Source organism: Eimeria necatrix, genomic scaffold (assembly GCF_000499385.1).
Source record: "Eimeria necatrix Houghton genomic scaffold, Enh_scaff68, whole genome shotgun sequence".
In the NCBI taxonomy this organism is placed as follows: domain Eukaryota; phylum Apicomplexa; class Conoidasida; order Eucoccidiorida; family Eimeriidae; genus Eimeria; species Eimeria necatrix.
Genome location: NW_013654515.1, coordinates 65758 through 91654, shown reverse-complemented (window position 1 = coordinate 91654; position 25897 = coordinate 65758). Strand labels below are relative to the sequence as shown.

Here is a 25897-nt window from a genome sequence, read left to right as displayed (position 1 = left end):
AAAGCCCTCGGCACTGGTTTCAGTAGCAGCAGCAGCAAACGAACAGCAGCAGCAAAGGAGCAGCAGCAGCAAAGGAACAGCAGCAGCAACTGCACATCAGCAGCAGCCGTTACTGCTGCTGACGCAGAGGTGTACGTACACCCCGACTGCAGCAAAACTGCAAAAACTGTTTCCAACTTGGCAGTTCAAAACACTTTTGTTCGCGATGCCAGCAACTGCTGCCAGCGTACGGCTGCAGCTGCTGCTGCAGCTGCTGCTGCAGCTGCTGCTGCAGCAACAAAGCAGCTGGAGAAGTGCCGTCAGCAGCAGCACGCAATAACAATAGTAAACAGAGCACTAGCTGAAAATATGCACAGCAGCAGCAGCAATACAACCCAAAGAAAATACCCATACATAACGTGGCCCAAACAGCAGAGCAGGAGCAGTCTCTGCAGCAGCACGTGCTGCTGCAGCACGCCTGCTGCAGGAGCAGCAGCAAGTGCTGCTGCTGCGCTTGAAACAGCTGCTCTCGGCCCTGTGTGGCTGCTGCTGCCCCTGGAAGTATATTAAACAATATATGCAGCTCAAACAGCAACGAGACACTCCCTCGCTGGGGGATGCTGTTTGCTGGCTAGCTAGCCACTCAGCTAGCCACCCAGCTAGCCACCAAGCTAGCCACCTAGCTAGCCACCCAGCTAGCTAGCAGTCAAGAAAGGTAAGTCACGCTTCAGCCCAGTGGCACGTGCAGGCTCTCTGCCGTCGCCCGTGGCCCAGCTAGCTAGCTGTGGCTTCAGCTAGCTAGCTGCGGCTTCAGCTAGCTAGCTGGGGCATCAGCTAGCTAGTCGGGAATTCAGCAAACTGGGCATTTAGCTAGCTAACTTAAGCTTCAGCTCGCTAGCTGGGGCTCCAGCTAGCTAGCTGAGACTTCAGCTGGCCAGCCAAGGCTCCAGCTCGCTAGCTGCTGCCTCAGCTAGCTAGCTGGCTTTGGCTTCAATTGGCTAGTTGGGACTCCGGCTAGCCAACCAGGGTCTTCCAAGCTAGCTGGTACTTCAGCTGACTCGCTGCGAGTCCAGCTAGCTCTGCTGGGCTTGCGCCAGCTAGCCCAGTCTTGAGAGAGCAAGCCAAGTCTTGAGCCATCTATCCTGGCCTTGGGCTAGCTAGCTAGCTGCCTCTTGTGCCAGCCAGCTAGGGTTTGCGCCAACTAGCCAGGTCTTCAGCTAGCTAGCCACGTCTCCAGCCAGCCTACTAGATCTGCGCTCGCTAGCCGGTCTTGAGCCAGCTAGCCCGCCCGCCTAGGTGGCTAGCCATCCCCGCTATCTAGCTAGCCAGCCCAGCTAGCCAACCCAGCTAGCTAGCTCGCTATCCAGCCCAGCTAGCTAGCTAGCCAGCCATCCAGCTCAGCTAGCTAGCCAGCCATCCAGCTCAGCTCGCTAGCTGGCCAGCTATCCAGCCCAGCTAGCTGGCTGGCCAGCTAGCCAGCCCAGCCAGCTAGCCAACCCTTGAGCCCAGCTAGCCAGCTAGCCAGCTGGCTAGCTGGCTAGCTAGCTAGCTAGCTTCAGCGCGTGAAGCTGTTGATGTGCTCCCTGCGAAGGCACTTGGGGCTGCGGCTCCTGCGCACCCACGCGCCCTTCGCAGCCACCAAGTCTATGCCGTCCCGCAAAGTGACCCCAGGGGGAATTGCGCTGCTGGGCGAGGGCCCCACGGAAATGGCCGCGTAGGCCTCGCCGCTGGCCACCGCCCGCAGCGCCACCGCCACTGCGCGCAGCAGCAGCAGCAGCAGCAGCAGCAGCAGCAGCAGCAGCAGCAGCAGCAGCAGATGCGGAGGCGTCAAGGGTCGAGAAGGCAATTGGTGCGAGCGGCAAAGACACAAATCCCGCAAGGGGCCAGCAGCAGCAGGACCAACAGAAGGCACTTCAGCAGACACAGACACGGCATAAGCCTGCAGCAGCAAACTGCAGCAGCAGCAGCAGCAGCAGCAGCAGCCTGGGGCCGCGAGCAGCAGAGCGCGAAGCAAGCAGGCAGTGTCCCAAAACGCGCCTCAGGGCACCCGGAGCCCCCTGGGGGCCCCAGAGGGCCCCAGGGGGCCCCAAAGGGGCCCCAGGAGGCCCCGGAGGCCCCTGGGGGCCCCCGGGGGCCCCAGGGGGCCCCTGGGGGCCCCCTGGGGCCCCCCTGGGGCATAAGGGATTTGGATGACTTACTGTTATCTACGACATGCACTGTCACCCAGTCTGGAAGAACTGGCCCCACAATGGCTTTGAGCTCTTCTGTGGGGACCACTACAGTTGTCTTTGCGTCTCCTTCTGCAGCAGCAGCAGCAGCAGCAGCAGCAGCAGCAGCAGAGACAAAAAGGACACATGAAACGCAGCTTAGAAAGGCTCGGAAGGCTGCAGCAGCAAGAAAGGCCGGGGCAGCAAAATGCATGCAAAGACTGCCGCAAAGGCGCTGTTTGCAGCAAAGGCCCCGGGGGCCCCCAGCTTTTGCTGCTGCTGGGGGGCCCCATGTGGGGCCCCTGCGGGGCCCCTGTGGGGCCCCATGTGGGGCCCCTGCGGGGCCCCTGCGGGGCCCCTGTGGGGCCCCTGCGGGGACCCTGTGGGGCCCCTGCGGGCCTGTGTGGGGCCCCAAAGGTGGCAACTTACCCCCCCTAATTAGGGCAATTGAAAAAGCCTCAATAAGTCCTTCATAAGAATTCTTTGAACCTTCTCGAGTGTATGTAAACAAGACTGCCCCCACGACGGGGCAGCTCATGTAGAGCAGCGAGAGAGGGTTCGAGAGGTCCAGGGGGGCCCCCCCCTTGTGGGGGCCCCCCTTGGGGGCCCCCCGCTGCCGCGCCACGCTGCTGCTGCTGCTGCTGCTGCTGCTGCTGTTGCGGTGCGACAGCAGGAAGTATATGTCCGTCATGTCCGCCTCTCCAGCAGCAACAGCAGCTTGAGCTGCTTCTACACTTTCATAGAATTGGTATTCTACAGAAACTTCGCTGCCAAAGTGGTGGCCAATTATGCGCCAAATCGCCCGCAGGTAGTCCGGAAAAAACCCTGCAGCAACCCCAGGTGTACGTACACCCCACAGCCCCAGCTGTGCGTACACCCCACAGCCCCCAGGTGTACGTACACCGCACAGCCCTCAGGTGTACGTACACCCCACATTCCCCAGGTGTACGTACACCCCACAGCCCCCAGGTGTACGTACACCCCACAGTCCCCAGGTGTACGTACACCCCACAGCCCCCAGGTGTACGTACACCGCACGGCCCGCGTTTCCCCGCTGCTCAGCCGCATTTGCTGCTTCTGTTAAAGAATTTAATCTTCTTTTGCTGCTGCTAATAAAGGCCTTTCAAACAAAAAGCGACCCCCCAGGCGGCACAGCCGCCCCCACTCCGCCCGCAGCAGCAGCAACTGCTGCTGCTGCTGCTGCTGCTGCTGCTGCTGCTGCTGCTGCTGCTGCTTACCGGTGGCCGTGTCTCCCGTGAAGTCCCCCGCGAGCCCCTTGTGGGCCCGCAAGACCCCCGTGGGAGACTCTTTGCCAATTCCTGCAACAGCAACGGAGCCTCTTTTGAGGATTTGCTGCAGCAGATCGTCGGGCAGCAGGTCTTCTTTGCGGGGCCAGGGCAGCGGGGAAAGTTCGCGTGCTGCAGCAGCAGCAGCAGCAGCAGCAGGCAGCAGCAAACTGCTGCCTGCTTCCGGGCCCGGGGTCACTCCGCACACCAGCAGCGGCACGTAGGCCCCCTCAGTCCCCCACAGCTGCAGCAAATAGTCCGTCAGCTCCCCAGACCCTGCACACACCCCACACCACCTGCTGCTGCTGCTGCTGCTGCTGCTGCTGCTGCTGCTGCTGGTGCTGCTGCTGCTGATTATGATAATGATTGTGCTGCTGATGCTGTGATTCTGGCTAGGGCTACGGCTGCTGTGGTTGCTGCTGATGCTGCTGCTGCTGCTGCTGCTACGGCAGCCCTAGCGGGCTGCAGATGCGGCTGCAGCTGCTGCTGCTGCTGTGACTATGGCTGCTGCTGTGGCTGCTGCGGTTGCTGCTGCTGCTGCTGCTGCTGCTCGGAAAACAAGCTGCAGGCGAACGCGGAAGCAGCTGCGTTTGCAGCAACTGGAGCAGCTAAAGTGAAGCAGCAAATGGGAGAAACGCTAATTAGGAAGCTCGGAAGCAAATGGAAATGAAACAGAAAATAAAATAAAATTAAATTAAATTAAATTAAATTAAATTAAATTAATAGAAGAAGGGAAATAGTGTGCCTAGGGACAAGGCGACTCCCGAAAGAATCCGCAGCAAAAAGCGCATGCAATTCCTCCCCACAAAAACAACACAGATTCACCCAGTGTCTGTACACCTCAGGTGTCTGTACACCTCAGGTGTCTGTACACCTCAAGTGTCTGTACACCGCACTAGTGTCTGTATACCTCGCTAGTGTTTGTGCAGCTCAGATGTCTGTACACCTCACCGATGTCTGTACACCTCCCTGGTGTCTGTACTGCTCAGGTGTCTGTACACCTCAGGTGTCTGTACAACACACTGGTGTCTGGTGTCTGTACACCTCACTAGTGTCTGTACTCCTTAGGTGTCTGTACTTCCCAGGTGTCTGTACACCTCAGGTGCCTGTACACCTCACTCGTGTCTGTACACCTCACTGGTGTCTGTACACCTCACTGGTGTCTCTACAGCACCTCAGGTGTCTGTACAGCTGAGGTGTCTGTACAGCTCAGGTGTCTGCACAGCTCAGGTGTCTGTACAGCTGAGGTGTCTGTACAGCTGAGGTGTCTGTACAGCTCGTGGCCGCCTTGTTGCTGCTGCTCACCGATCACTTGGGAAATGGCGCCATTAATTGCATCTCGGAGGTTTTGAGTGCAGACTTCGGAGTCTTCTTCAGATTCTTCTTCGAGGGCCTCAGCAGCAGGGGCCCCCTTGCTGCTTCGGCCTGCTGCAGCAGCAGAGCCCGCGGGGCCCCTGCTGGGGGCCCCTGCCTGCGCAGCAGCAGCGTCGCCGCTCCCTGCTGCTGCTGCGCTGCTGCTGCTGCTGCTGCTCACAAGCAGCAGCAGCCACACCAGAGACGCAGCCACGGGCGCCCAGCGCCTCCGCAAAAGCGAGGACTGAGGCGAAGGAGGTCCCGACATCTTGCTGCTGCTGCTGCTGCTGCTGCTGCTGCTGCTGCTGCGGTTGCTGCTGCTGCTGCGGCGGCTCAGTAGACAGGCCACGGAAACCCCGAAACCCTAGGGAACAGCAGCGACACAAGAAAAGGCCCTTTTCGGATTTCCGTGCTGCAGCAGAAAGAGACACGGAGCAGCCAACTGCAGCAGCAGCAGCTGCAGCAGCAAGGCCAGACAGAAGCAGCAGCAGGTCTCAAGCAGCAAACGCGTCTCTCGCTGGCTTCCCAGGGAGGCTTTGGAAGTTTTTTTAAATCTTTAAACAAACAAAAAAAAGAAGAAACTAAAAGGCAGCAGCAGCAAGCAGCAGCAAAGCAACTGTGGGGCCCCGGCGCTGCAGCCGTGTCTCTGGGGCACTCTGGCCTAGGCTCAAGGACAGCAGCAGCAGCAGCAGCAGCAGCAGCAGCAGCTGCTGCTGCTGCTGCTGTTTCCCCGTCACTTTTGCTGTTTCCGCGGCTTTTTTGGCTTTATTTTTCATCTTGTCTGCAAACAAAAGCCAAAGAAACCCCAGCAAGTCCGGAGGAGGACTCCAGCTGCTGCTGCCTCGGGAAGCTGCTGCAACTTCTGCTGCTGCTGCTCCCCGATCTCTGCTGCTGCTGCTCCTGTAAGCCTCTTCTTCTCTGCTGCACCTCAGCAGCAGCTCGTGCCGCCACGAAGGGCGCGGGGGCCCCTGGGGGCCCCACGGGGCCCTCAGCAGGCCCAGGGGGCCCCCTGGGTTGCCTCAGGGGGCCCCCCAATGGCCCGCGGGGGGCCCCCTCGGGGCCCCCAGGGGGCCCCCGGGGGGCCCTCCGAGACCCGTTGAGGGCCCACCGCAGCCCCCCAGGCCGCTGCAGCACTGGGGGGGCCCTGTGGGGCCCCACGCTGCGGGTTGAGCCACTAGGGGGCCCCCAGGGAGCCCCCAGGGGGCCCCCAGGGGGCCCGGGGGCCCCCCTGAAACAGCCTAGAGGTGGCGGGGGCCCTTTGGCTTCCTGCGAGGCTTAGGGGCCCCCTGCTGGTGGGCCAGTTAGGGCCTTTAGCTGCCAGCTTGGGGCCCCCGAGGGGCCCCGTTCTGTACCCTTGTTTCCGTGTCTGTATGCCGCACCGAGAACAGCAGCAGCAGCAGCAGCAGCAGCTGCTGCTGCTGCTGTTTTCGCACTGGCGCATTGCTGTGCTGCTGGGCGGGGCCGCTGCCTGCAGCTTTGCTGCTGCTTGTCTTTTGTGTGTCTGTGCTGCAGCAGCAGCACTTCTTTGCTTCTGGCTGCACGTGTGTCTTGCGTGCGTTGTGTGGCGTGCTGCAGCTGCCGCGTGTCTGCTGCTGCTGCTGCTGCTGCTGCTGCTGCTGCTCTTCAAATGAAGGACTTGTCTCCTCCAGGGGCCTACAGGGCCTTTTGCGAACTTGAGGGCCCCAAGGCGATCTTTTTCGTTGCTGCTGCTGATGCGCCTTCGCAGCAGCTGCTGCAGCTGCAGCAGCATCTGCAGCAGGTGCGACTCCGGTTTGCTGCTGCTCTTGTTGCTGCTTCTTTCTCTCCTTTGCCTCCCAGCTGCTGCTCCCAGCTGTGTCTGCTGCTGCTGTCTTCTTTTAACTCTTTTCTTTTTCCCTCTTTTGGGCCCCTCTGCCTCTCTTGTGCCCTTCGGGGGGCCCCCGAGGCCATAGTGCCCTTTTTTTGGCTTTTGGTGGCACGGGCGCTCGAAACCCTAAACCCTAAACCCTAAACCCTAAACCCTAGGGGTGTTGGGGAGTTCTGGTTTTGCGGCGAAGTACTTGTTATGCGTGGAGGTGTTGAGTGGAGATTAAAATGCATTTGGAGTTTAATTTTAATTTCAAAATTCCAACTGTCTTTAATATTTGCTTTTGCTGCTTCCAGGACTTTCCTGCTGTTGCGCTCGGCCAAGTAGATGTTGCTGCTGCTTCTTCTTGTCTTCTTGCAAATGCTTTAGTCACCAGACACCCCACAGTCAACTTCCTCTGGGTAAGGCTTTGCTGCTGCTGCTGCTGCTGCTGCTGCTGCTGTTTGCTGCTGCTGCTGTTTACTGTTGCTGCTGTTTGCTGTTGCTGCTGTTTGCCGTTGCTTCTCGTGGCTTGCTGCTGTGGTTTGCTGTTTGCTGCTCCTCCCTGCTGCTTGCTGCTGTTTTCTGCTGCTTGCTGCAGTTTCCCGCGGCTGTTGCTCAACTACCAGTGCCTTGTGCTGCTGCTGCGTTTCGTTTTTTGCTGCTGCTGCTTTCTTGCTGCTCATTCTCATTTTCACTTTTGTCTCCGTCTCCCGTGAAAGCTGCTGCTAGCTGTCTTCGCTGCTTCTCCGCAGCAGCTGCTGCAGCCTGCAGCTGACTGCTGCTGCAGCGCTGCTGCTGCTGCTGCCACGCTGCCGCTGCTGCTGCAGCGCTGCTGCTGCTGCTGCTGCAGCGCTGCTGCTGCTGCTGCAGCGCTGCTGCTGCTGCTGCTGCAGCGCTGCTGCTGCTGCTGCTGTCCGGGCTGCATGCGCAGGGCACCGAGCAGCTGGGGCAGCTGGTGGGTCTGGACGTGCCGCGTTTGGTGGGGTGTCTGCGGTCGCTTGCTGCTGCTGCTGACGCAGCAGCAGCAGCAGCAGCGCTGCAGCAGCAGCTGGGAATCAAGGCGGAGACTGAAGAAGAGCTCAACAAACGCCTCGCAGCACTTGTCAAGCAGCAGCCTGTAATGCTTTTCATGAAAGGAAAAAGAGAAGCTCCTTTTTGCCGATTCAGCAAAGCAATTCTGCTGCTGCTGCAGGAACAAGGAGTCACGAACTTCGGGACTTTCGACGTTTTCGAGGACCAGGCGGTTCGCTCCTGCTGCTGCTGCTGCTGCTGCTGCTGCTGCTGCTGCTGCTGCTGCTGCTGCTGTTCTTGTTGCTGGTCCTTTGCCTGCTGCCTTTACGGTGCTTTGGCGTGCAGCAGCAGCAGCTGCTGCTGCTGCTGCTGTGCCTGCTGCGTTTTGGTCTGCAGCAGCTCCTGCCGTTGTTGCTGCTCTTGTTATTCGTTTGCCTGCTGCTGTTGCTGTCCTTGCTGTTCTTCGGCTTGCACCTGCTGCTCACCTTTAGGGTTTAGGGTTTAGGGTTTAGGGTTTAGTCTTAGCGCTGCCTTGCGTTTTGCTGCAACTTCCATCTCTGCTGCCGGTTGCTGGTTTGCCGCTTCCTCTGCTGCAGCGCGTTTTGCTGCTGCTTCCCGTTGCTGCTGCTCCGCATTGCTGCTGCTGCTGTGACTGCTGGCGCTGCGTGGAGCTCTGCTGCCTGTTACCTTCGCGGCGGCATTTGCTGCTGCTGCTGCTGCTGCTGCTGCTGCTGTTGCTGCTGCATGGGTTTGAGGTCACTTCGTGTCTGCGCAGGTTCGCGAGGGACTCAAGAAGTTCTCTGACTGGCCAACTTATCCGCAGCTTTATGTGAACGTAAGAGCAGTAAAAAGCTGCTGCTGCTTCTGCATTTGCTGCTTGCTGCTGCTGCCCCCCCGCCTCTGCTGCTTCTGCTGCTGCTGCCTTCGCCTCTACTGCTGCTCCGCTGCTTCCTGCTGCTGCGGCGCTCTCGAGCCCCGTGTCACCTTGCTGCTGCTGCTGTTGCTGCTGCTGCTGCGACTGCGCCTTCGCAGGGCGAGCTGGTAGGGGGCCTCGATGTGCTGAAAGCCATGGTGGCTGATGGGTCTTTTAAGTCAGCTTTTCCTGCTTCTGCATTTGCTGACTCCGGGCTGGCCAACTGAGCCATAGGGGCCCCCTGGAGGCCCCCAGGGGGGCCCCTGGGGCCCTGAAGGGCCCCCAGGGGGGCCCCCAGGGGGTCCCCCAGGGGGGCCTCCAGGGCGACCTCCATGGGGCCCCCAGGGGGGCCCCCGTCTGCGCATTGAAGAGCCCCGCTGCTGCTTCCAGAGGCCGCTGAAGCTGCATGAGAGAGCTGATGCTGCTGCAGCAGCAGCAGCAGCAGCAATTAGGCAGGCAGCAGGCCGGCGCGAGTGCTGCCGCAATGAGCCCGTAGAGTTGTGGAAAGAAGAAATAGCTTTTGAAGTTGCTGCGCCATTTTGCCTCACTACATTTTAGAGACAAAGAGGCGCAGCAGAGGTCCCACTGCTGCCTCGGCCAGCTGCTGCTGACGCAGCTAGCTGCTGCTGCCTCGGCCAGCTGCTGCTGCTTCGACCAGCTGCTGCTGCCTCGGCCAGCTGCTGCTGCTGCCTCGGCCAGCTGCAGCTGCTGCCGCAGCCAGCTGCTGCTGCTGCTTCGGCCAGCTGCTGCTGCTTCCGCAGCCAGCTGCTGCTGCTGCCTCAGCCAGCTGCTGCTGCTGCCTCAGCCAGCTGCTGCTGCTGCCTTAGCCAGCTCCTGCTGCCTCAGCCAGCTGCCGCGGCCAGCTACTGCTGCCTCAGCAGCGTGCTGGGCTCAGGGCTTCTTTGCTGACTCCCCCTGGGGCCCGCTTTTTGAACTATTTTCTTTATTTGGGTTTATTGTTGCTGCTGAGGAGCCCGAGGGCCTCAATGCCTTTTGTTAGCTTTTAAAGACACAAAAGCAGCCAGCTAAACATAAGCCTGCAGGGCCCCTGGGGCCTCGAGCAGCAAGTGCACGCATGCAGCAGCACAGAGGCCCGTGCGGCGCTGCTGCTGCCTGCCTTTTCGCGCAGCAGCAGCAGCAAACAGACTACAGCAGCTGCAAAGCCAGCCCCAGCAGCAGCAGACTGCAGCAGCTGGGAACCCAGCCACGGCAGCAGGTCCTTCAGCCGCCTTCCCCTGAAACCTGCAAACTTGGGACCCCTTAAGAACTTTTTTGTAATTTAGAAGTCTAAAATTAAAACAAAACGAACGAAAGGGCCTCTGGGGGCCCTCGGGGGGCCCCCTTCTGCGCTGCTGCTTTAATTCACAGGCGCTGCAGCGCAGCTCTGGTGGCAGCTGCTGCTGAGGGGCCCCTTTGGGAAGCAGCAGGAAGCTGCAGGTGGCCAGGAAGTCCATTTTGAATTAATTTCAAGGTTTGAAATTAATGCATCAATCCCGGACTATCTGATGTATTTATTGTTCTTTTTTTTGTTTTTCTTCGAAAAAAGAGACAAGGGATCTGCTAGCTGCATTTAAATTCATTTAAGCGTTTTTATTCTTTTTTTCTTGAGGGCTTGAGCTGCAGCTGAAGCAGCTTCACTGCTGCTGCTGCCTCTCAGGCTGCTGCTGCTGCTGGCCAGCGAGCCCCGACTTTGTGGCTTTCTTTCTGGCAAAAGCCCAGACTAAATCGAGAATAAACATAAATACAAGCTCAGCAGCAGCAGCAAACTTTGAATGTATGAAAATATAACACAATACAAGTGTTAGGGCCCGGGCTGTGAGCCTTTTCTGCTGGGCTCAAGTCTCAGCTGCAGCACTTGCTGCTGAAAAGCCCTTAGGAAAGCAACTCCCAGCTAGCCCAAAGGGCCCCAGCAGCAACAACTCTCTTATAGGGCCACTGGGTGGCGAAAGGTATTTCTGAAAATGCATTAGTTGCTGCTCTTGGCTCCACTAAGGAACCGAAATGGGTGGGTGGTTCTCCTGCTGAGTTCTGCTGCTGCAGCGCAGCACGGGTTTTGCCTCTCAGACAGAGTCTTCAGGGGCGCCCGTAGTGCCTGTGAGTGCTGGGGGCGCTTCTACCTGCTCTATGTGGCTGCTGCTGCAGCAGCCGAGCAGCAGCAAGGTCTGCTGCTGCTGCTGCTGCTACTGGGGGCCCCCGTGACCAGGGAGGCCTCTTGTCGTTAACTTCTCTTTCTACAGCGCCCATCCCGGAAATTGACTAACTTTGAAGAATTTAGTGAGGCAGATCTTCTGTGCGAGTGCTAGTAGTCTGTTTCACAAGCAGCAGCAGCAGACCCGCAACAGCACCAGCGCTGCAGACAGACCTGGGACGCCCCGGCAAGCCAGCCAGGGCACCCGCACAGAAGTGCCTTAAGCCTTGAAGTCTAATTAAAATAAAAGTGAAACGGAGAACTGAATGGCTCAAACACACAAAAATCGAGAGGTAGCAGCAGCAGCAACACTGCCGGAGCAGCAGCAGCAGCGGCAGCAGCCTGAACCAGACCAGCTCACGGCCCTCCTGGCTTGAGCTTCCTTCTTGCCTTAACACCCAGTTGTTGCTGATCTTCCTTGAAGTTTTTTCTGTTAAATTAAGCAAATATTCAGGAAGGAAAAAGAGGAAATATTTCTGTCCGTGCTGCTGCTGCTGCTGCTGCTGGCGACACGCGCAGGCCTCAAGCGCTGGTTGCCTTCCGTGGCTTGCCGATTGTCTCTGGGCTCTCCACGGGGTGTATGTACACCTTTTGTTTCCGACTTAAATATGCGAAGTGAAATAGTTCTTTAAAAGCTCACTTCTTTCTCCAAGCTATGTTGTGGCTCCCCCGCGCCCTGTCACACTAGGGCAGGGCCCCTGCGGCTGTGCAGCAGCAACACACCTCTAGCCTTCTGCAGCAGCAAAGATGTCTCCCTCTCCCAGAGAGCCTTCTCCCCCCCCAAGTGCCCTTAGGGATGCTGCAGCACCAGCAGAGGGGGACAGAGCCCGCAGGAGACACACAGTTCGTTTTGCCTTGAACTCCTCCCCCCCAAACAGCCCTGGTGGGCCTGCCGGTGACCGCGCAGCTGCAGCAGCAAGACCAGCAGCAGCAGCAGCAGAATCGCCCCCGCGGGCACGCTCTCCTGCTGCTTCTGGCTCGCCAGGGTCACAGAGGCAGCAGCTGCAGGAGCCGCAGCAGCAGCAGCAGCAGCAGCAGCAGCAGCTGAAGTCCCCGACGCGTTCATCCACTACTGCATCAGTCCTTTCGAAAGCAGCAGGAGAGTTAGGGGCCTCTGCTGCACCTTCCCGGGGGTCTGCTGCTCTTGGGGCCCCCCTGGGGCCCCAGGAGCAGCAGACGGGGTTAGAGGCCTCTTCAGCGCAATTCCACTTGGGGCTCTCTCGGCTAATGAGTTCTTTTGAAGAAGAGAGTAAAAAGTCTCACTTTGGGGGCTCTCCGGTTTCCGCGTCTGCTGCTGCTGCTGCTGCTGCTCCTTCCGGTGCCGCCGCTTCGTTGCGGCGGTCAGCAGCAGCCTTGGAAGCAACGCAAGCAGCAGCAGCAAGAGCAGCAGCTGCTTCTGCCACACAAGAGTCACCTCTGCAGAGTCCGCTGCGCGGGGAAGCTTCAGAAGAAGAAGAAACCCCGCGGCGCCTCCCGCCCGTGCCGCCTGCAGCAAGAAAAACTGCTGCTGCTGCTGCTGCTGCTGCTGCTGCAGAAAAGCACCGTTTTGAGCCATCGGAGGGTTTTGGGGGGCCAGCAGCAGCAGCAGCAGCAGAAGCAACTGGGGAAGAATCTCTCGCTGGAGCCGGAGAGCGTGGTGTTCACAGGGGCCGGCAGCTCCCGCAGGTTCCAAGAGCAGCAGCAGCAGCAGCAAGCCGATCTGCTGCACTGGCAGCTGGGAGCTCCCCACAGGCTGAAGGCAGCAGCAGCAGCAAGCCAAGACTGCAGCAGCAGAAAAAGCCCACCAAGGAGCAGCCGCGAGACCCGGTGACGAGGCTGCCCTCACTCTCGTCTCCGCCTGATTCGCCAGGTGCAGCAGCAGCAGCAGAAACAGCAGCAGAAGCACCAGGACGCAGCAGCACTGCTGCTGGTATAAGCCGGTCCTTGAGCAGCAGCCTGAGCAGCATTTTGAGCAGCAGCTCCAGCAGCAGCCCCAGCAGCAGCTCCAGCAGCCTCCCCGCAGCAGCAGCCCGCGGGCCCCACAGCCAGCAGCAAACTTCCCCTGCGCCCCCAGACAAAGCAAAAAAGGCTAAGGGAGATCTTAGCAACGGGAAGCTGGGAAGCTCATGGGAATCTTTCTTGGACTCTTCTTCCGGCAGCTCGGGGTCCTCCTCTCAGGGGAATTCGCTGCAGGGTTCGCCGCGGGGGCCCCCACAGGGGGCCCCCGCGGCACAGGGTGACGGGGTACAGGGGGCCCCGGGGCCCCCTGCCAAGCCGAGAGCGAACCCCGCAACTACGGGAGCTGCTGCTGCACGTGCAGCTGAGGCAGCAGCAGCAGCAGGAGAGGCAGCAGAAAAGCGCACGCGGCCCACACACTTGCAGCCCCGCGTTTCGAGCCGCCAACGACACCCCGACGAGGCTTTTGCTGCTGCTAGCGATAGCAGCAGCAGCAGAAGCAACAGCGGCGCGGGAGCCCGGGCAGGGGGCTCTGCGCCTCCAGATATTTCTCGGCGTTTAGCCATTCGTGATCATGTGCAGCAGCAAGTGCTGCTGCTGCAGCAGCAGCGGCAGCAGCGCACACGCCAGCAGCAGATGCAGCAGGCCATGCCTATCCGCACCTCGCCGGTACTAATTGACCCTAGACTTGCTTGCCGTGTCCCTCCGGGCTGCGGCCAAGAGCTCTTACAGCAGCAGCAGCAGCAGCAAACTCTGCTGCACAAGCGCGGCATACAGCAGCAGCGAGAGAGCGAGCTGCTGCGCTTAGAGGAACAGCGAATGCTGGCTGCTTTAGCGCATGCATCAATGCGACAGCAGCAGCAGCACCGCCAAGCTGCAGCACTCCTGGATGGGCAGGTGGCAGTGCAGCAAAACGAACTGGAGATCATTCGCATGCAAATGAAGAATATGAGAGCAGCTCTTGAAAGCTGTCGATCTGCTGCTGCTGCAGAGAAAGAAGAATTCCTGCAGCTTGCTACTGAACTAAGGATGCATCACCACAGCAGGGAGAGCGCAGTCACCAGCTCGCTAACTGCCAGGCAGAGGCTCATGCTGCTGCTGCAGCAGCAGCTGCAACACTACAATGATATGTCTACTAAGGCTCAGCTGCAGCAGCAGAAAAGCGACGAGCTCCTGCAGCAACAGCAGCAGGCTGCAGAAGAAGCTGCCTCCAGTTTGCAACTTCAGCAGCAGAAACAGCAGCAGGAGCTTCACGAAAAGTACTCTGCCAGCATAAGTAGCGATCTGATGCAGCAGCAGCAAGTGGGCCAGTCCATCGCAGACACTGAGAAAAAGGAAGCAACACTAAAGGCAGTGGAGCAGCAGGTCAGAGATGAGCTAGGAAAACAGCAGCAAGCATATTTGCAGGAGAAGCAGCGGCTGATGGAGGCACAGCAGCATGAGAGCCTTGCTGCATTAGAAGCAGAAAGGGCGAAGCAGCAGGATCAGCAGATGCTGCTTCTTCAAGAGTACCAGCAGCAGTTAGCTGAGGTACAAGCCCTCAAAGAGCAGCAGCTACTGGAACAGCAACAGCTCGAACAATCCATTCAGCAGCAGAGGCAGCAGCTGCTGGAAGAACAGCAGCGGCTGGAGGAGGAGCATAGGCAGCAACAGGAAGCTTTGCAGCAGGAGATGCACCAACAAGAAGACTTGCGGCAACAACTTTTGCAGGAACACCAAAGGCAGCAAGAACTGCTGCTGCAGCAGCAACAGGAACTGGAGCTGCAAAGGCAGCAGCTGCTGCAAGAGGAGCAGTACCGGGCAGCAGAATATGCCAAGCAAGCAGAGGAGCTGCAGCAAGAACATCAGCTCATGGAGCAGCACGAACTACAGGTGCAGGAAGAAAGAGACGAATTGCTGCGGATACAACAACGCATCCAGGAGCAGCAGCAGCTCATGCTGCAGAAGCAGCAGGAAACCGTTCAGCCACAGCTTCCTGCGGCTCAGCAGCAGCTGCAGCAGCAGCTGGGCGAGCAGCAACAGATGCCGCAGCAAAAGCAGCAACAGCAACAGGTGGAGCTCAAGCAACAGGACCAGGAGCTTTTCAAGGAGCGCTCCAAGTTCCCCCCACTGCAGGAGCAGCAGGAGGCGCAGCCACTTGGGGATCGGTCTGTGGAGCAGCAGCGGGAGCAACAGCAGCAGGAGCAGCAGCAAAAGCAGGAGCAGCAGCAAAAGCAGAAGCAGGAGGAGCAGCAGCAGAAGCAGGAGGAGCAGCAGCAGCAGCCAGCGCCGCAAGAGCTTCCTCCGGACGAGATGCAGCGGCTGGATCTTCTGGCCCGTTCAGCTCAGCTCGAACAGCAGCGGCTTGCACTGCAGGAGCAGCAGGAGCAGCAGAAGCAGCAGCAAGCTATTCTGGAACAGCAGCTTGCACAGGCAAAGCAGGAGCAGCTGCAGCGGAGCATTCTTCAGCAGCAGCTTGCACAGGCAAAGCAGGAGCAGCTGCAGCGGAGCATTCTTCAGCAGCAGGCTGCACAGGCAAAGCAGGAACAGCTGCAGCGGAGCATTCTTCAGCAGCAGCTCGAACAGGCAGAGCAGGAACAGCTGCAGCAGACACTGCCAGAGCAGCAGCAGCCGAGCCAACCGGCTGTGAGCCCCGCACATGACTCTCGAATATTCACAAGGGAAGAGGAACTTCGAAGAATTGAAGAGATGGAGGTTAGTACCACTAAGTGTCTGTACACTGCAGCAGACCAGTTCATGTTTCTAGCCTGTGTCCCATACATGTTTCAGCCTGCTGCGGCAGCTTTTCACTTAGGCCTAAAGCCTCTGCAGTCTGTCTTTTTAAAGCACTGCTTTGTTTATTATTGTTCAAAACCCTTTGCATGCGGTGCTTCCTTTTGTTTTCAGCGAGCAATTCGAGCGCAGCAAGCCGAGTTGGAAGCCGCTCGGGAAGCCCCGATCTCGAAGGCCGTGCTGCAGCAGCGAGCTCGCTTGCTGCTGCAGCAGCCACACGAACACCAAGGAGGGCTGCCACCGACCCTCTCTCCTTCAACATCAAGTCCAGCCTATGCTCCAGCACCTACAGGGCTACCACGTCCTGCTGCAGTTGCGTTGTATGAGCCTGAAGAGGCAGCAGAAAGGGAGCACTACAAGCTGCTGAACGAGGAACTGCAGCGGCGCTGTGTAAGCCTGCAGCAGCAGGTGGTGGAACTCCAGGAGCAGCAGCAACAGCAACAGGATGGGGCCCTGCAGCAGGAACAGATAGGCCTTGCCGTCCAGAAGATGAAGGAGCTAGAGGCCTATGCGAGGGCCCTAGAGCAGCAAAACAAGGAATTGCTGAAGACCGCAGAAGACGCGCTGCAGCGTCAAAGTAAAGAACACGAGGAAGATATCCTGCTGCTGAAGCAGGGGTCCCAGGAGCAGTTGCAGCAACAGGCGCAGGAGCATGAAAAAAGGCTTCTCCGGGAAAGGGAGCAACTGGAATCATTCTTCCGCGCGGAATATGACAAAGTGGTTGGGCAGGCAATGGAGGGGCAGCAAGAGCTGAAGCGAACTCAAAGCATGCTAGAAGAGGCCAAAGTCCAGCAGCAGGATCTCGAGACGCTGCAGCAGCAAACAGCGGAAGCTCAGAAGGAGGCCCGCAGGCTTGCTGCTGAGTACCAGACTGCTGTGCAGGAGAAAGAAACAGCAGCAGCAAAGGCTCAGGAGCTCAAGGCCCTCAAAGCTGCTGCAGAGGAAGAGAAAGACATGCTCTCGCGGTCTGTCGAAAAGCTGCACGGGGAAACAGAGCAGATGAGGCAGGAGCTACAGAAGCAACGTGAGCAGCTGCAGCTGGAGAAGGGCCAGCTGCAGAAGCAAATGCTGCTGGAGAAGCAACAGATGCAGCAGGACCTGCAGCGAGCGCAGCAGGAGCTAGCAGCTGAGAAGCAGAAGCTGATGATGCAGCTGCAGCGCGACCGCGAAGCGCTGGAGCAGCAAGTCGAGAAGGACCGAGCAGAACTCGCCAGGGAAAAAGTAGACAGCGACAAGGCTCAGAGGGCTCTTCTGAGGAAACTGGAAGAAACAACAAGTCAGTCTATTGCAATGAAGCAGCAGGCAGACGCAGCAGATTTCGAAAGGAAAGTGCTGGCGGCGCGCTGCGAAAAGCTGCAGAAGGAACTGGAAGAGCAGCAGCAGCAGCAGAACAAAATCACAAAAGAAAGGCACCGCACACTGGAGGCGCAGCTAAATGAAGAAAGGGCTCTGAACCAGCAACACACAGAACGGCTGAAAAGGCTGCACACGGAGCAGCTGGATGAGCTTCAGCAAAAGTACGAAAATGCAATTGAAACTCTGAAGCGGAAAGGGACAGAAAAAGCAGACAAGAAAGCTCATGTGCTGGAGGAAAGACTGGCTGCTCTAGAAGCTGAGCAGGAGGAAAGAATGAAAAGAAAGCAGCAGCAGCATCAGCAAGAACTCCAGAGGCACAAAGAAGAGACGGACAAGGAAAAGGGAATCTTGCAGAAAGAAGTGACCACCCTCAAGCAAAAAATCCAAGGAGAGACGGAAACGCTTCGAGAGAAACACAAAGAAGAGAGGAAAAGCCTCGAGAAGATGTGGCAACAAAAGCTGGAACAGGCGACACAAAAAGTGGAGGGTAAGCCCCTGGGACTGGAACTTCTATCGAACAGTTTTTCTCCGTCTTGCACTATCTGTTCTTCTTGTGGTTTTCTAACTTCTTGTCTTTGCCTCTCCCCTGTGTCTGTGCATTGCTGCACTATCTAGAAAGAACCATAGAGGCAGCATTTTAGAGTTCAAGTACCTTAGTGACTCACAGCTCTGTGGCTGGAGTCTATACGGCGTTTTTGCTGTGGCTTGTTTGCTGCGCAGCTTTGCAGGAGCAACTAGAAGAAGAGTCAGAAAAAAGGAAACAGTCCGACCGCTTTAGGAACTCTTTGCTGCAGCGCGTCGAGCAAATGGGCCAGGAAGTGCAAGACATGCATCGCCGTTTGAGGGAAATGACGACAAAGTACGAAACGGTGAAAAGCAGCAGAGACAAAGCACTTGCGCAGCACGAGGGCTTGCAGGAAGAGCTGACGCGAATCAAGCAGCAGCAGCAGCAGCTGTTCCGGCGAGCCGAAGAAGCAGAACAGCAGCAGCAGCTCCTACAGCAGCAGTTACAACAAAAAACGAAACAGCTTGAGACTGCCAGACAAGCGCAGGAACGCACAAGCGAACAGCTGCAAGCAGCAAATGCCGATCTTTCCAAGCGGAGGCAAAGCATGTTGTCTGCAAATGACAAGTATAAGGAATTGCAGGAGGCCCTCTCAGAAGCTTTAGCAGAATCTTCCAAGAAGCAGCAAGAACTGTCTTCTTACAAAGTGAGTCCATCCTGAGATGGCACAAGCTTAGCAAATGCCCGAAGCCATGCACGAAGTAAATAACCGAGGCAGCGAGATAACAGAACAGCAGACAGGCATGGTAGGAAGCAGTCCAGCGAGGAGCTGCAGCAGTAGCTGCTATTTTATTTCTCGTTATGAGTTATGCTGCGGCTGTCACCTTTTGCTGCAGAAGCGCCTGCAACAAAAGGAGCAAACAATTGAAGACCTGCAAGCGGAGCTGGAGGGCCTCGATGGAAGACACCAGCAGGCGCTGCAGCAGGCTAAGTCCGCAACATCTGCGCAAGCAGAAACGATGCGGCTAACAGAGGAGGCAGCGAGCCTCCGAGCAGCTCTGGCGGAGGCCAAGAGTAACTGCAAGGCAGCAGAAGCCAAGCTGGAGGCTCGAGAATCGGAGCTTCAGAAAATGCGTAAAGACACTGAAGCGGCCAAGCATGTAAGCGCCATGAACTCTTTGTCTTTGCCCACGCAGGGTGATTCTTTTGCCTCAAAACATGTCCTACGAAGCGTTTCAACTGACTCCTGTTTACAATCGGCCCACAGTTGAGACATAGAGGTTTCGATTCTAGAGTTAAGGGCTGGTGGGCTGGTGTCCGTTGCGCACAGGAGGTAAAGGCCTCTTCTACCACTGAAGCGGAGGCGTCGATGGAGGCAACTGCTCTGGCCCAGCAACTGGCAAGCTCTCAGTCCGTTGTGAATGAGCTTCGAGAAGCATACAAGGCAGAGAAAGAAAAGGCCGCAGAAGCCCTCGCAGCACTTGCTGCAGCAAATACAGCAGCAGCTCTTGCAGAAGAAAGGTATAACCAGCTCCAAGAGAAAATCCAGACTCTTCAGTCCGAGCGAAGCAGGCTGGAAGCTCAAGTCGCCCAAAAGACGCAAATTGCTCAAGAAGCAAGAGTATGTTCAGCCCACTCGGCCGCTGCAGTCCTTGCAGCAAAAGCTCTGGCACCCGATTGTACTGCTGCATTTGCTGCTGCTACGGATTCCTGTTGTGTGGCATGAAAAGACGAATTGCAGAGATATGTGCATATATTTGTGCTGTTTGCTGCTGCAGTCGGAGGCAGCAGCTGCCCTCCAGTCCATGCGCGAATGCTTCACAGATTTCAGCAGAGGTCAGGAGCAGATGATGAAGCACATGCTAGAAAGCATCGCCGCTAAGAACCGAGAGCCAGTTGCTGCTGCAGGCGTATTGAAGCTGCCTTCAGCAGAAGACCTCTCAGCCGCTGCGGGGGTTTCTGCGCAAGTACAGCAGCTCAGCCAGCAGCTGACAGAACTAGCCATAAAGCAGCAGCAGCAGCTGCAGCAGCCACAAACCGCCAGGGTCACGTCTGGTGCAGCTGCGCCAGCAGCAAACAACAACAACGAAGCCCTACAAATAATCAAGCAACTTGTCGAGCTCATTGCACATCCGCAGGAGCAAAGACAACGGGATACTCGCCAGCAAGCGCATCAGCAGCAGCCTTCGCCCCAACTATCAACAGCACAAGGAGCAGCCGCACAAGCAGCAGCTTTGTCTTCCGAAGCACGAAGACTATTCCGTAGCATCATTTCCTGGGTTTCCCGCCTTAAGGGCAGTATCCCAGGGGTCTCTCTTCTGCAAGTTCTCCTTTCTTTGCCTTCCTATGCTTTCCCGGAGGAGGCAGCCAACGCCATTTGCGGAATGGCTGACTACTTGTCCCCTCTGGCAGGGCTCGAAGGTTTAGGTAGAGTAGTTTCTCCTCCAGCCCGCGCTGCTGCAATGTGGGAAAGGGCAAGCCGCAGCAGGCCCGTAAGCACTGCTGCAGAGGAGCAACTGCGGCGAGCAGTGCAGCAGGTGCACCAGCATGCAGCAGCAACAGCCGGCGCGCCCCTGAATCGGCAAGATGATGCAGTTGCTGCGCTGCTGCGAGCAGCACCATCAGCACACCCTATGTCTGTAGTGCATGCAACAAGAGGCTTGGGGCCTTTGTTAGATATGGACACGACGCTGCAACTGCTGCGGCAAGCACAAGTTAGTGGAGCACCCGCTGTAGAACTGGCAGCAGCAGCGTATCGCTGCTTGCCAGTGGCCCAGGCAAACGCATTCTGTGAAGATCTACAGCAGCATAACGGAAGCCGCCTACCACAGAAGGAGCACCTTGAGTTAGTAGACGAATTGCTGCTGCTGCTGCAGCAAGCTTTGCAGCTGGCAGGACAGGCCGGACGCCAGCAAACAGCCCAAGAACACGCACAGTACTTTTTTGGGCCGCCTGCGCCTCCGCCATACGGCGGTGAGTCTTTAAATAGCTTGGTCTTCAGAGTATCAGATGAACTGCTGCTGTCCTATACTGCTGTTCTTTAGTGTTATGCGCTGTCCTTAGCTGGTGTTTCTCTTGAACTTGATTGGCTCCCCTCTATTGTGTGCTCCTCTGAATGCAGGCGTCTTGGTACCAAGTGTGTGCGCCGCGCAAAGTGTCTTTCCCGCCCCAGTCGCTGCTGTCCCAAGGGCTTTCGTGCCGCTGCATGCGCAGTCAGTGGTGCCCTGTTCTGGCACGGGCAGCAGCAGCGGGCCGGTGTCGCCTGTAGGTGGCGCTGCAGCAATTGCTGCTGCCAGGCGGGGCCCAAAGAAAGCTTTCGCCTACCCAGTGCCTCCCCGCAGCTTCGGCATCAACGCCCAGCTTAACTACGAGGTGCAGACAAGTTGCCACACGCACAAGGCGGCTACATAGCCTGCCAAATGGCGATTCTGCCGGTTATTTGGACTCCGTCAAGCTTATCTTTTACAGCTGGACCATGAAGGCCATGGGACTGTCGCGTCTTTGCTGCAGCAGCAAGTGAACCGGAATCTCTTACAATGGAGTGACTAAACTCCGTGGAGCATAACTTTTACAGCTGGCCCCATGAAGGGCATGGAACTCTCGCGTCTTTGCTCCAGCAGCAAGTGAGCCTGGGTCTCTTATGGTGCGATGAGCAAAACCCCCAGACGCCCACTTGGGCACTCAATTGTTTTAGTGCGCTACACGAAGCAGCAGGAAGTACCGCGAACTGCAGCAAAGGCTGCGCCTTTCGCAGCAAACAGCCGTCGCAGCTGTGCCAGCGGGAAGAAACGGCAATAATGCCACTAACTGATATTGTCCAATGTCGCTGCCTCGTGGGCCCTGTGACAGTGAAGCGAAGCCTTTTCACTGTAGCAGTAAATGTAGGCGATCCAAAATCCGTAGAGATGCAAGGAGCAATACCACTACGAGTTATTATCCAGTATCGACGTCTCCTCGGCCCCGGAAGTGTGAGGCAAAGTCTTTTAACTGTAGCACTAGATGAAGGCGCCAGTAAAGAGACACAGTGCGCGCTCAGTTGTATGTGCAACATGCATGCGCCTCATTTAGTTCCATCCCAAGCAAGGGAATTTGATTTTTAGTACTCATGTAACGGCAGCATGCGTATCCATGCATGCGAGTCTCGCTGTGCACACAGCTGTTGCTCAAGGAAGTCACACGCAGGCACAGGTGCGACACTGCATGCGATCACCAGGAATCCAAAGCATGCATAAGCGGCAAAGACCCACGACAGGCCTCCCCAACAGAGGAATCTGGAAGGAACTGCCCTTCGAGCTTGATGTGCTGCAGCTGTTGCCATTTGCCGCTGAAGTTCAAATCATATCCATATCATCTCCAAGATCTTCATCCTCCGCCTGAATTCATCCCACACGAAAGGAAATGCAGTGTATGCATGAAGGCGCATTATCCCGGCGGCTCCTAACGACACCACAGCCAAGAACTGTACTGTCCGTTCTGATTCTGCAGCAGCTGCTGCCCAAGGTGCTTCTGCTGCTGCTGCCATAGCCGCCAACTCACGCGAGCTCGTTCCTCCTGCATTGCCCTCTTCCTTTCATCATCTTCTGCAGTCTGCTGCCGCTCAGTGCTGCCAGGGTACTGCATCGCCTGAACGTGGTATCAGAAAACGCGCACGGGCTACCGGCTTGCACGGCTGCTGCTGTAAGCCTTGTGGGCTGCCAGCAGGCTTGCTGCTGCTTCTCACCTTCACTGCATCATTGTACAGATCGAGGCAGAAGGCGATGCGGCGGTGGAAAGCTTTCTGCGGCTCGTTTGACGCGTAGAGGTCCACACTAGCCTGCGCATCAATTAGCAAATGCAGTACGAGCGGCGACCACAAACTCATTATCTTCATGCCTCTACACAAAACTGAGTATGAGGCCGGCTTCGACAGTAATGAAAGCCCGCATGGCACAGCGAGATACAAGACAAAGCGCCTCGGGCTAAAACGAGTAGCCCTAGGCGGGGGGCAAAGAGGCGCACCTTCGACTGAAGGAACTGTTTGTCATGATCGATGGTGGCGTCGATGACTCTGTCCAGAATAGCCTTTCCCGCCACTGCCTCAGCCTCTTTTGCAGAGTCCAGTCCTAGCTTCTTGGCTATGTCTTTCTGCAAAGAGTCAACACACAGCATTCTCGGGAAGGCAGCTGCAGCCATGCTCGCTGCGGGGTTGGGGAGGTGCAGCACCGGGCTGTGCTTAAGGAGCTGTCAGTCCCGCTGCAGCACCCACAGATTCCTCACATAAGCCACCACAGAAAAGGCAGAAGCGGCAAACTGACACGGAGAAACACAGCAGCAGCCACAATGCCGGCACGCCGCGCTGCGCAGGTCCAACAGGAACCATTCTGAAATCAGCCGCTACGGCCATTTTTGCTGCAGTGGATAGAGCAGTGTAAACCCACCAGGTAAATTCTGGAATACGAAAGAGAAATGATACGGAGACCAGCCCTTATGACATTCTGGTGCAGTCGGCACAGCAGAGTGTAAGTATCGTCAAGCCTAAACCGCTGCTCGTGCTGCTGCAGGACTGAAGCAAAGGCATGCAAGTCACCGCTCCGAACAGCCTAAGGCAGAAGCACACAGTAACACGCGCAGCGAAAAGATGCAAGTGGAGGTGACCGGCCAAGTCTTGTGCTAATTTCCTCTTCCCGCTGCGGCTTTCTTTGCTGCTTCAGCTCATAAAGCTTCAGCTGCTGCTGCTGCTATGGCTGAGAAACGCACCAGGACTATTTCTCTGTACGGCACAAGCTCCGCATGCATGTTTTGTTTGTTAAAGAGGGAACGTTCCGGGATATCCCCCATGAGCAGCTCAACGACGATGCACTTCTTGAGAGCCTGCAACAAACAGCGAGAAAGCTGACTTGGCAGCTACGGCCACAGAAAGATCTGCAGGGCCCGTGCTGCTGCAGCTGCCCTGCTGCCGTTGCAGTAGTTCCACCTAATGATTATATGCTCTCACCGCTAGCCTGAATCCGCGTGCAATGGTCGGCTGCTGTGGGGCCTTGCGCAGCGCCAACTGAAGCTGAGAGAAAGCCGAACCATACTCCAAACGGGCTGCCTGGATTTGGCCTGCAGCAGCAAAAGCAGCTCACGTATTTGCTGATGGGCCAGCAGCAGCAAATGATTCAGCAGCAGACGCCAAAACAGCAGCCACAACTAAAGCAGCTACAGCAGCCGTGGTAGGACTGAAGGCCAAGACAGCGGACAAAACAAAGCACAAGTACTTCTCCCGCTGCTGCAAGGCAACCAACTAATGCAGCAGCAGCAACAACAACAACATACCCAGATAGTACAGGTAACGCGCATGCTGCGCGTTTGACTGGAGGCCCTCAGGGAATGCTGTCTTTTGGACCTGCAAGCAGAAAACGGTAATCTTCAGTGCACTGCTATGAGCCGAAGCAGCAGCAGTGACAGTAGAGAAGCAGCAAATTTTGCATGATGAAGAGTAGTATGGAGAGCTCCCTGTGAGTTGCCGCGAGCTCTAGCAGCAGCAACAGCAGCAAGGTACCAGTTTGAGCGCCACGTCGTACTGTTTGCTTAAGACAAACAGCCTAAGCAGCATGTTCAGCAAAGTCGCTTGCGTAGTAATGTCCCGCCTTGCGCTTGCAGCGCGGTAAGCCGCCAAATACTCCCTTCAGATACGAGAAACATAACCACAATTTGCTGCAGCAGGTAATGGGAACTGCTGCAGCTGCGGAGTCCGTTGCGTTCGGTACTCACTGAGGCAGCAAGAATGACTCTGACTTCAGAAAAGCAAAGGACTCGGTTCGAAGAAAAAAGAAAGCGTGCTTTATGCTTCCCAAAGGTGAACATGAACTCCACTAATGCCGAAACCCTTAGGCCTAACAACAAGTCCTGAGTCTTACGCGCGGCAGTCGTAGTTTTGTTTGGAAAGCTCCAGTGCCCTGCTGTGGTAGAACCACGCCTTTGCGGAAAGTCTGTCTAGAGATCGCCTGTCGTATTGCTTGACCCTCTCAATGATGCAGCAGCTGAATTCCCATGCTTTCTCCCACTGCTGCTGCTGCTGCGTCTGCGGCTGACGCGGACGCGGGTCCAGCAGCAGCAGCAGCACGAGAGTTGAAAGCAAAACCTCCGCCTCCGGCATACAGCTGACGAAAGAAGACACGCGGAAGGAATGCAGCACCTTGCTTCCCGTCGCTGCTGCTGATCGCAGTCCTGTTGCTGCTGCTCCTGCATTTTCTGCTGCAGCACCGCTTTCCTCCTTGGGCTGCTGCTGCTGCTGTGGAACCTGCGCAAGGCCAAAACACCGCAGCTCCAGAAGCTAAACTTCACTACAGACTGAGCCGGCTAAGTTCTGCAATTCTGTGCAGCGGGTTGATAGTTAAGGGTTTAAGAGTTAAGAGTTACCCCGTCAGCCTCCATTTCTCCCTCGCCCTGCCTTTCGTTGACAATCATTTCCAGTGTTTCCCTCAGCTTCTGCCAGAACTCCAGAGTTTTCTGGTTCAGGTGGATTGGGTTCCCATAGGCGATGCTGTTGCTACTGGCGTCGCCCTGCAGTTGGTGCTGCTGCCCCCAGAACAGCAGCGAGCAAACCTGCAGAAGCTGCCGTGGGTGCTCTTGTTGCTGCAGCCGCAGCTGCTTGAAACGCCGCAGCATGCGCAGCATGTAACGCTGGTCCTGTGTCTCAACGGCATCTCTGACCAGGACAAGAGAGGAGGTGAGTAGCTGCAAGTACTTCTCTTTTGGGTCCACTGTGGCTGCTGCAGCAGTTCCTGTCGCCTTGGCTGCTGTTGCAGAGGAGTCCTTGGCCTCTGAGGCCTTGTTGGTGCTTTCCGCGGTCATTTCTGGGGGGAGCTGCAGAGAGCAGCCTGCCGCTCTGCGCTTGGGATTTGGGGCTTGAGGGGGGAGGCCCCCGTGTGAAATAAAGACGAGACAACGCTAGATGCAGCACCAGCAGAGTCAGCTGTTGCTGTCCCTGATGCTGGTGACAAGGAGAAAATGACTGCTGAAGGGGCACGGGCTTGGGGGCGATGAGCTGGGGATGCTGCCATACAGCACAGCTGGGAGACAGGAAAAGTCATCCCCTATTTGTACTACAACTGCCTCTTCACGTGTTTCTTTTTAAATTGGCGAGCTACAGCCGCCGCCGCCAGTACGGCAGCCGCCACAGCCGCCGCAGCAGGGTCTGTCAGCAGCAGCCAACCAGCAACGGCAGCAATGGAAGTACGTTCCCGTTTAGTTTGTCTGATATCCTTTTCTGTTTACTAAAAATAGTATAAGTAAAACTTGTCTCGTTGTAGTACCCTGTTCGCACTAAATTGTGTGCACTGTGCTTGACCCAACCCTTTACCCCTGTGCCGGTCTTTGAATGTGCGTGTATTTACTGCATGCCACATCGGAGCAGCTTGATTGCCAGCTCTTGTTCGTAGTATCATCTCAGTAGACCAAAACAATGCAGCAACTTTCATTTTGGGGTGTGGTTAGCGAGGCCGCACGCAAGCCTGTGGTCCATGAGCATGGAGTAGTTAAAACACACCTGGGATGAAACGACGAAAAGCTGTCGCGCCTAATGATAAAGTAGAAACTAA

At 57.0% G+C, this 25897-nt stretch overlaps 4 protein-coding genes across 4 annotated transcripts; 1 reads left to right on the top strand and 3 right to left on the bottom strand.

Annotated features, from left to right (window-relative positions):
- Window positions 1-4637: 4637 nt before the first annotated feature.
- ENH_00070750 (hypothetical protein, conserved) lies at window positions 4638-5093 on the bottom strand (the record flags this gene model as incomplete). Its single annotated transcript, XM_013582524.1, has 1 exon — window positions 4638-5093. The coding sequence occupies one exon, from the start codon at window positions 5091-5093 to the stop codon at window positions 4638-4640; it is 456 nt and encodes a 151-aa protein (XP_013437978.1).
- Window positions 5094-8172: 3079 nt separating this feature from the next.
- On the bottom strand, window positions 8173-8809 carry ENH_00070740 (hypothetical protein, conserved; the record flags this gene model as incomplete). Its single annotated transcript, XM_013582523.1, is given in 2 exon segments — window positions 8173-8643; window positions 8648-8809. Coding segments are annotated over 2 exon segments (633 nt in total).
- Window positions 8810-11512: 2703 nt separating this feature from the next.
- On the top strand, window positions 11513-20744 carry ENH_00070730 (hypothetical protein, conserved; the record flags this gene model as incomplete). Its single annotated transcript, XM_013582522.1, has 8 exons — window positions 11513-12188; window positions 12768-15394; window positions 15587-17315; window positions 17549-18039; window positions 18230-18493; window positions 18664-18954; window positions 19112-20306; window positions 20455-20744. 8 exons carry the CDS (start codon window positions 11513-11515, stop codon window positions 20742-20744), a joined length of 7563 nt encoding a protein of 2520 aa, XP_013437976.1.
- A 920-nt stretch (window positions 20745-21664) lies between these two features.
- Window positions 21665-25151, bottom strand: ENH_00070720 (26S proteasome non-ATPase regulatory subunit, putative; the record flags this gene model as incomplete). The annotated part of the gene is made up of 11 exons (XM_013582521.1): window positions 21665-21706; window positions 21870-21956; window positions 22054-22146; window positions 22332-22457; window positions 22751-22912; window positions 23070-23183; window positions 23308-23417; window positions 23631-23700; window positions 23857-23980; window positions 24215-24597; window positions 24717-25151. 11 exons carry the CDS (start codon window positions 25149-25151, stop codon window positions 21665-21667), a joined length of 1746 nt encoding a protein of 581 aa, XP_013437975.1.
- Window positions 25152-25897: the final 746 nt, after the last annotated feature.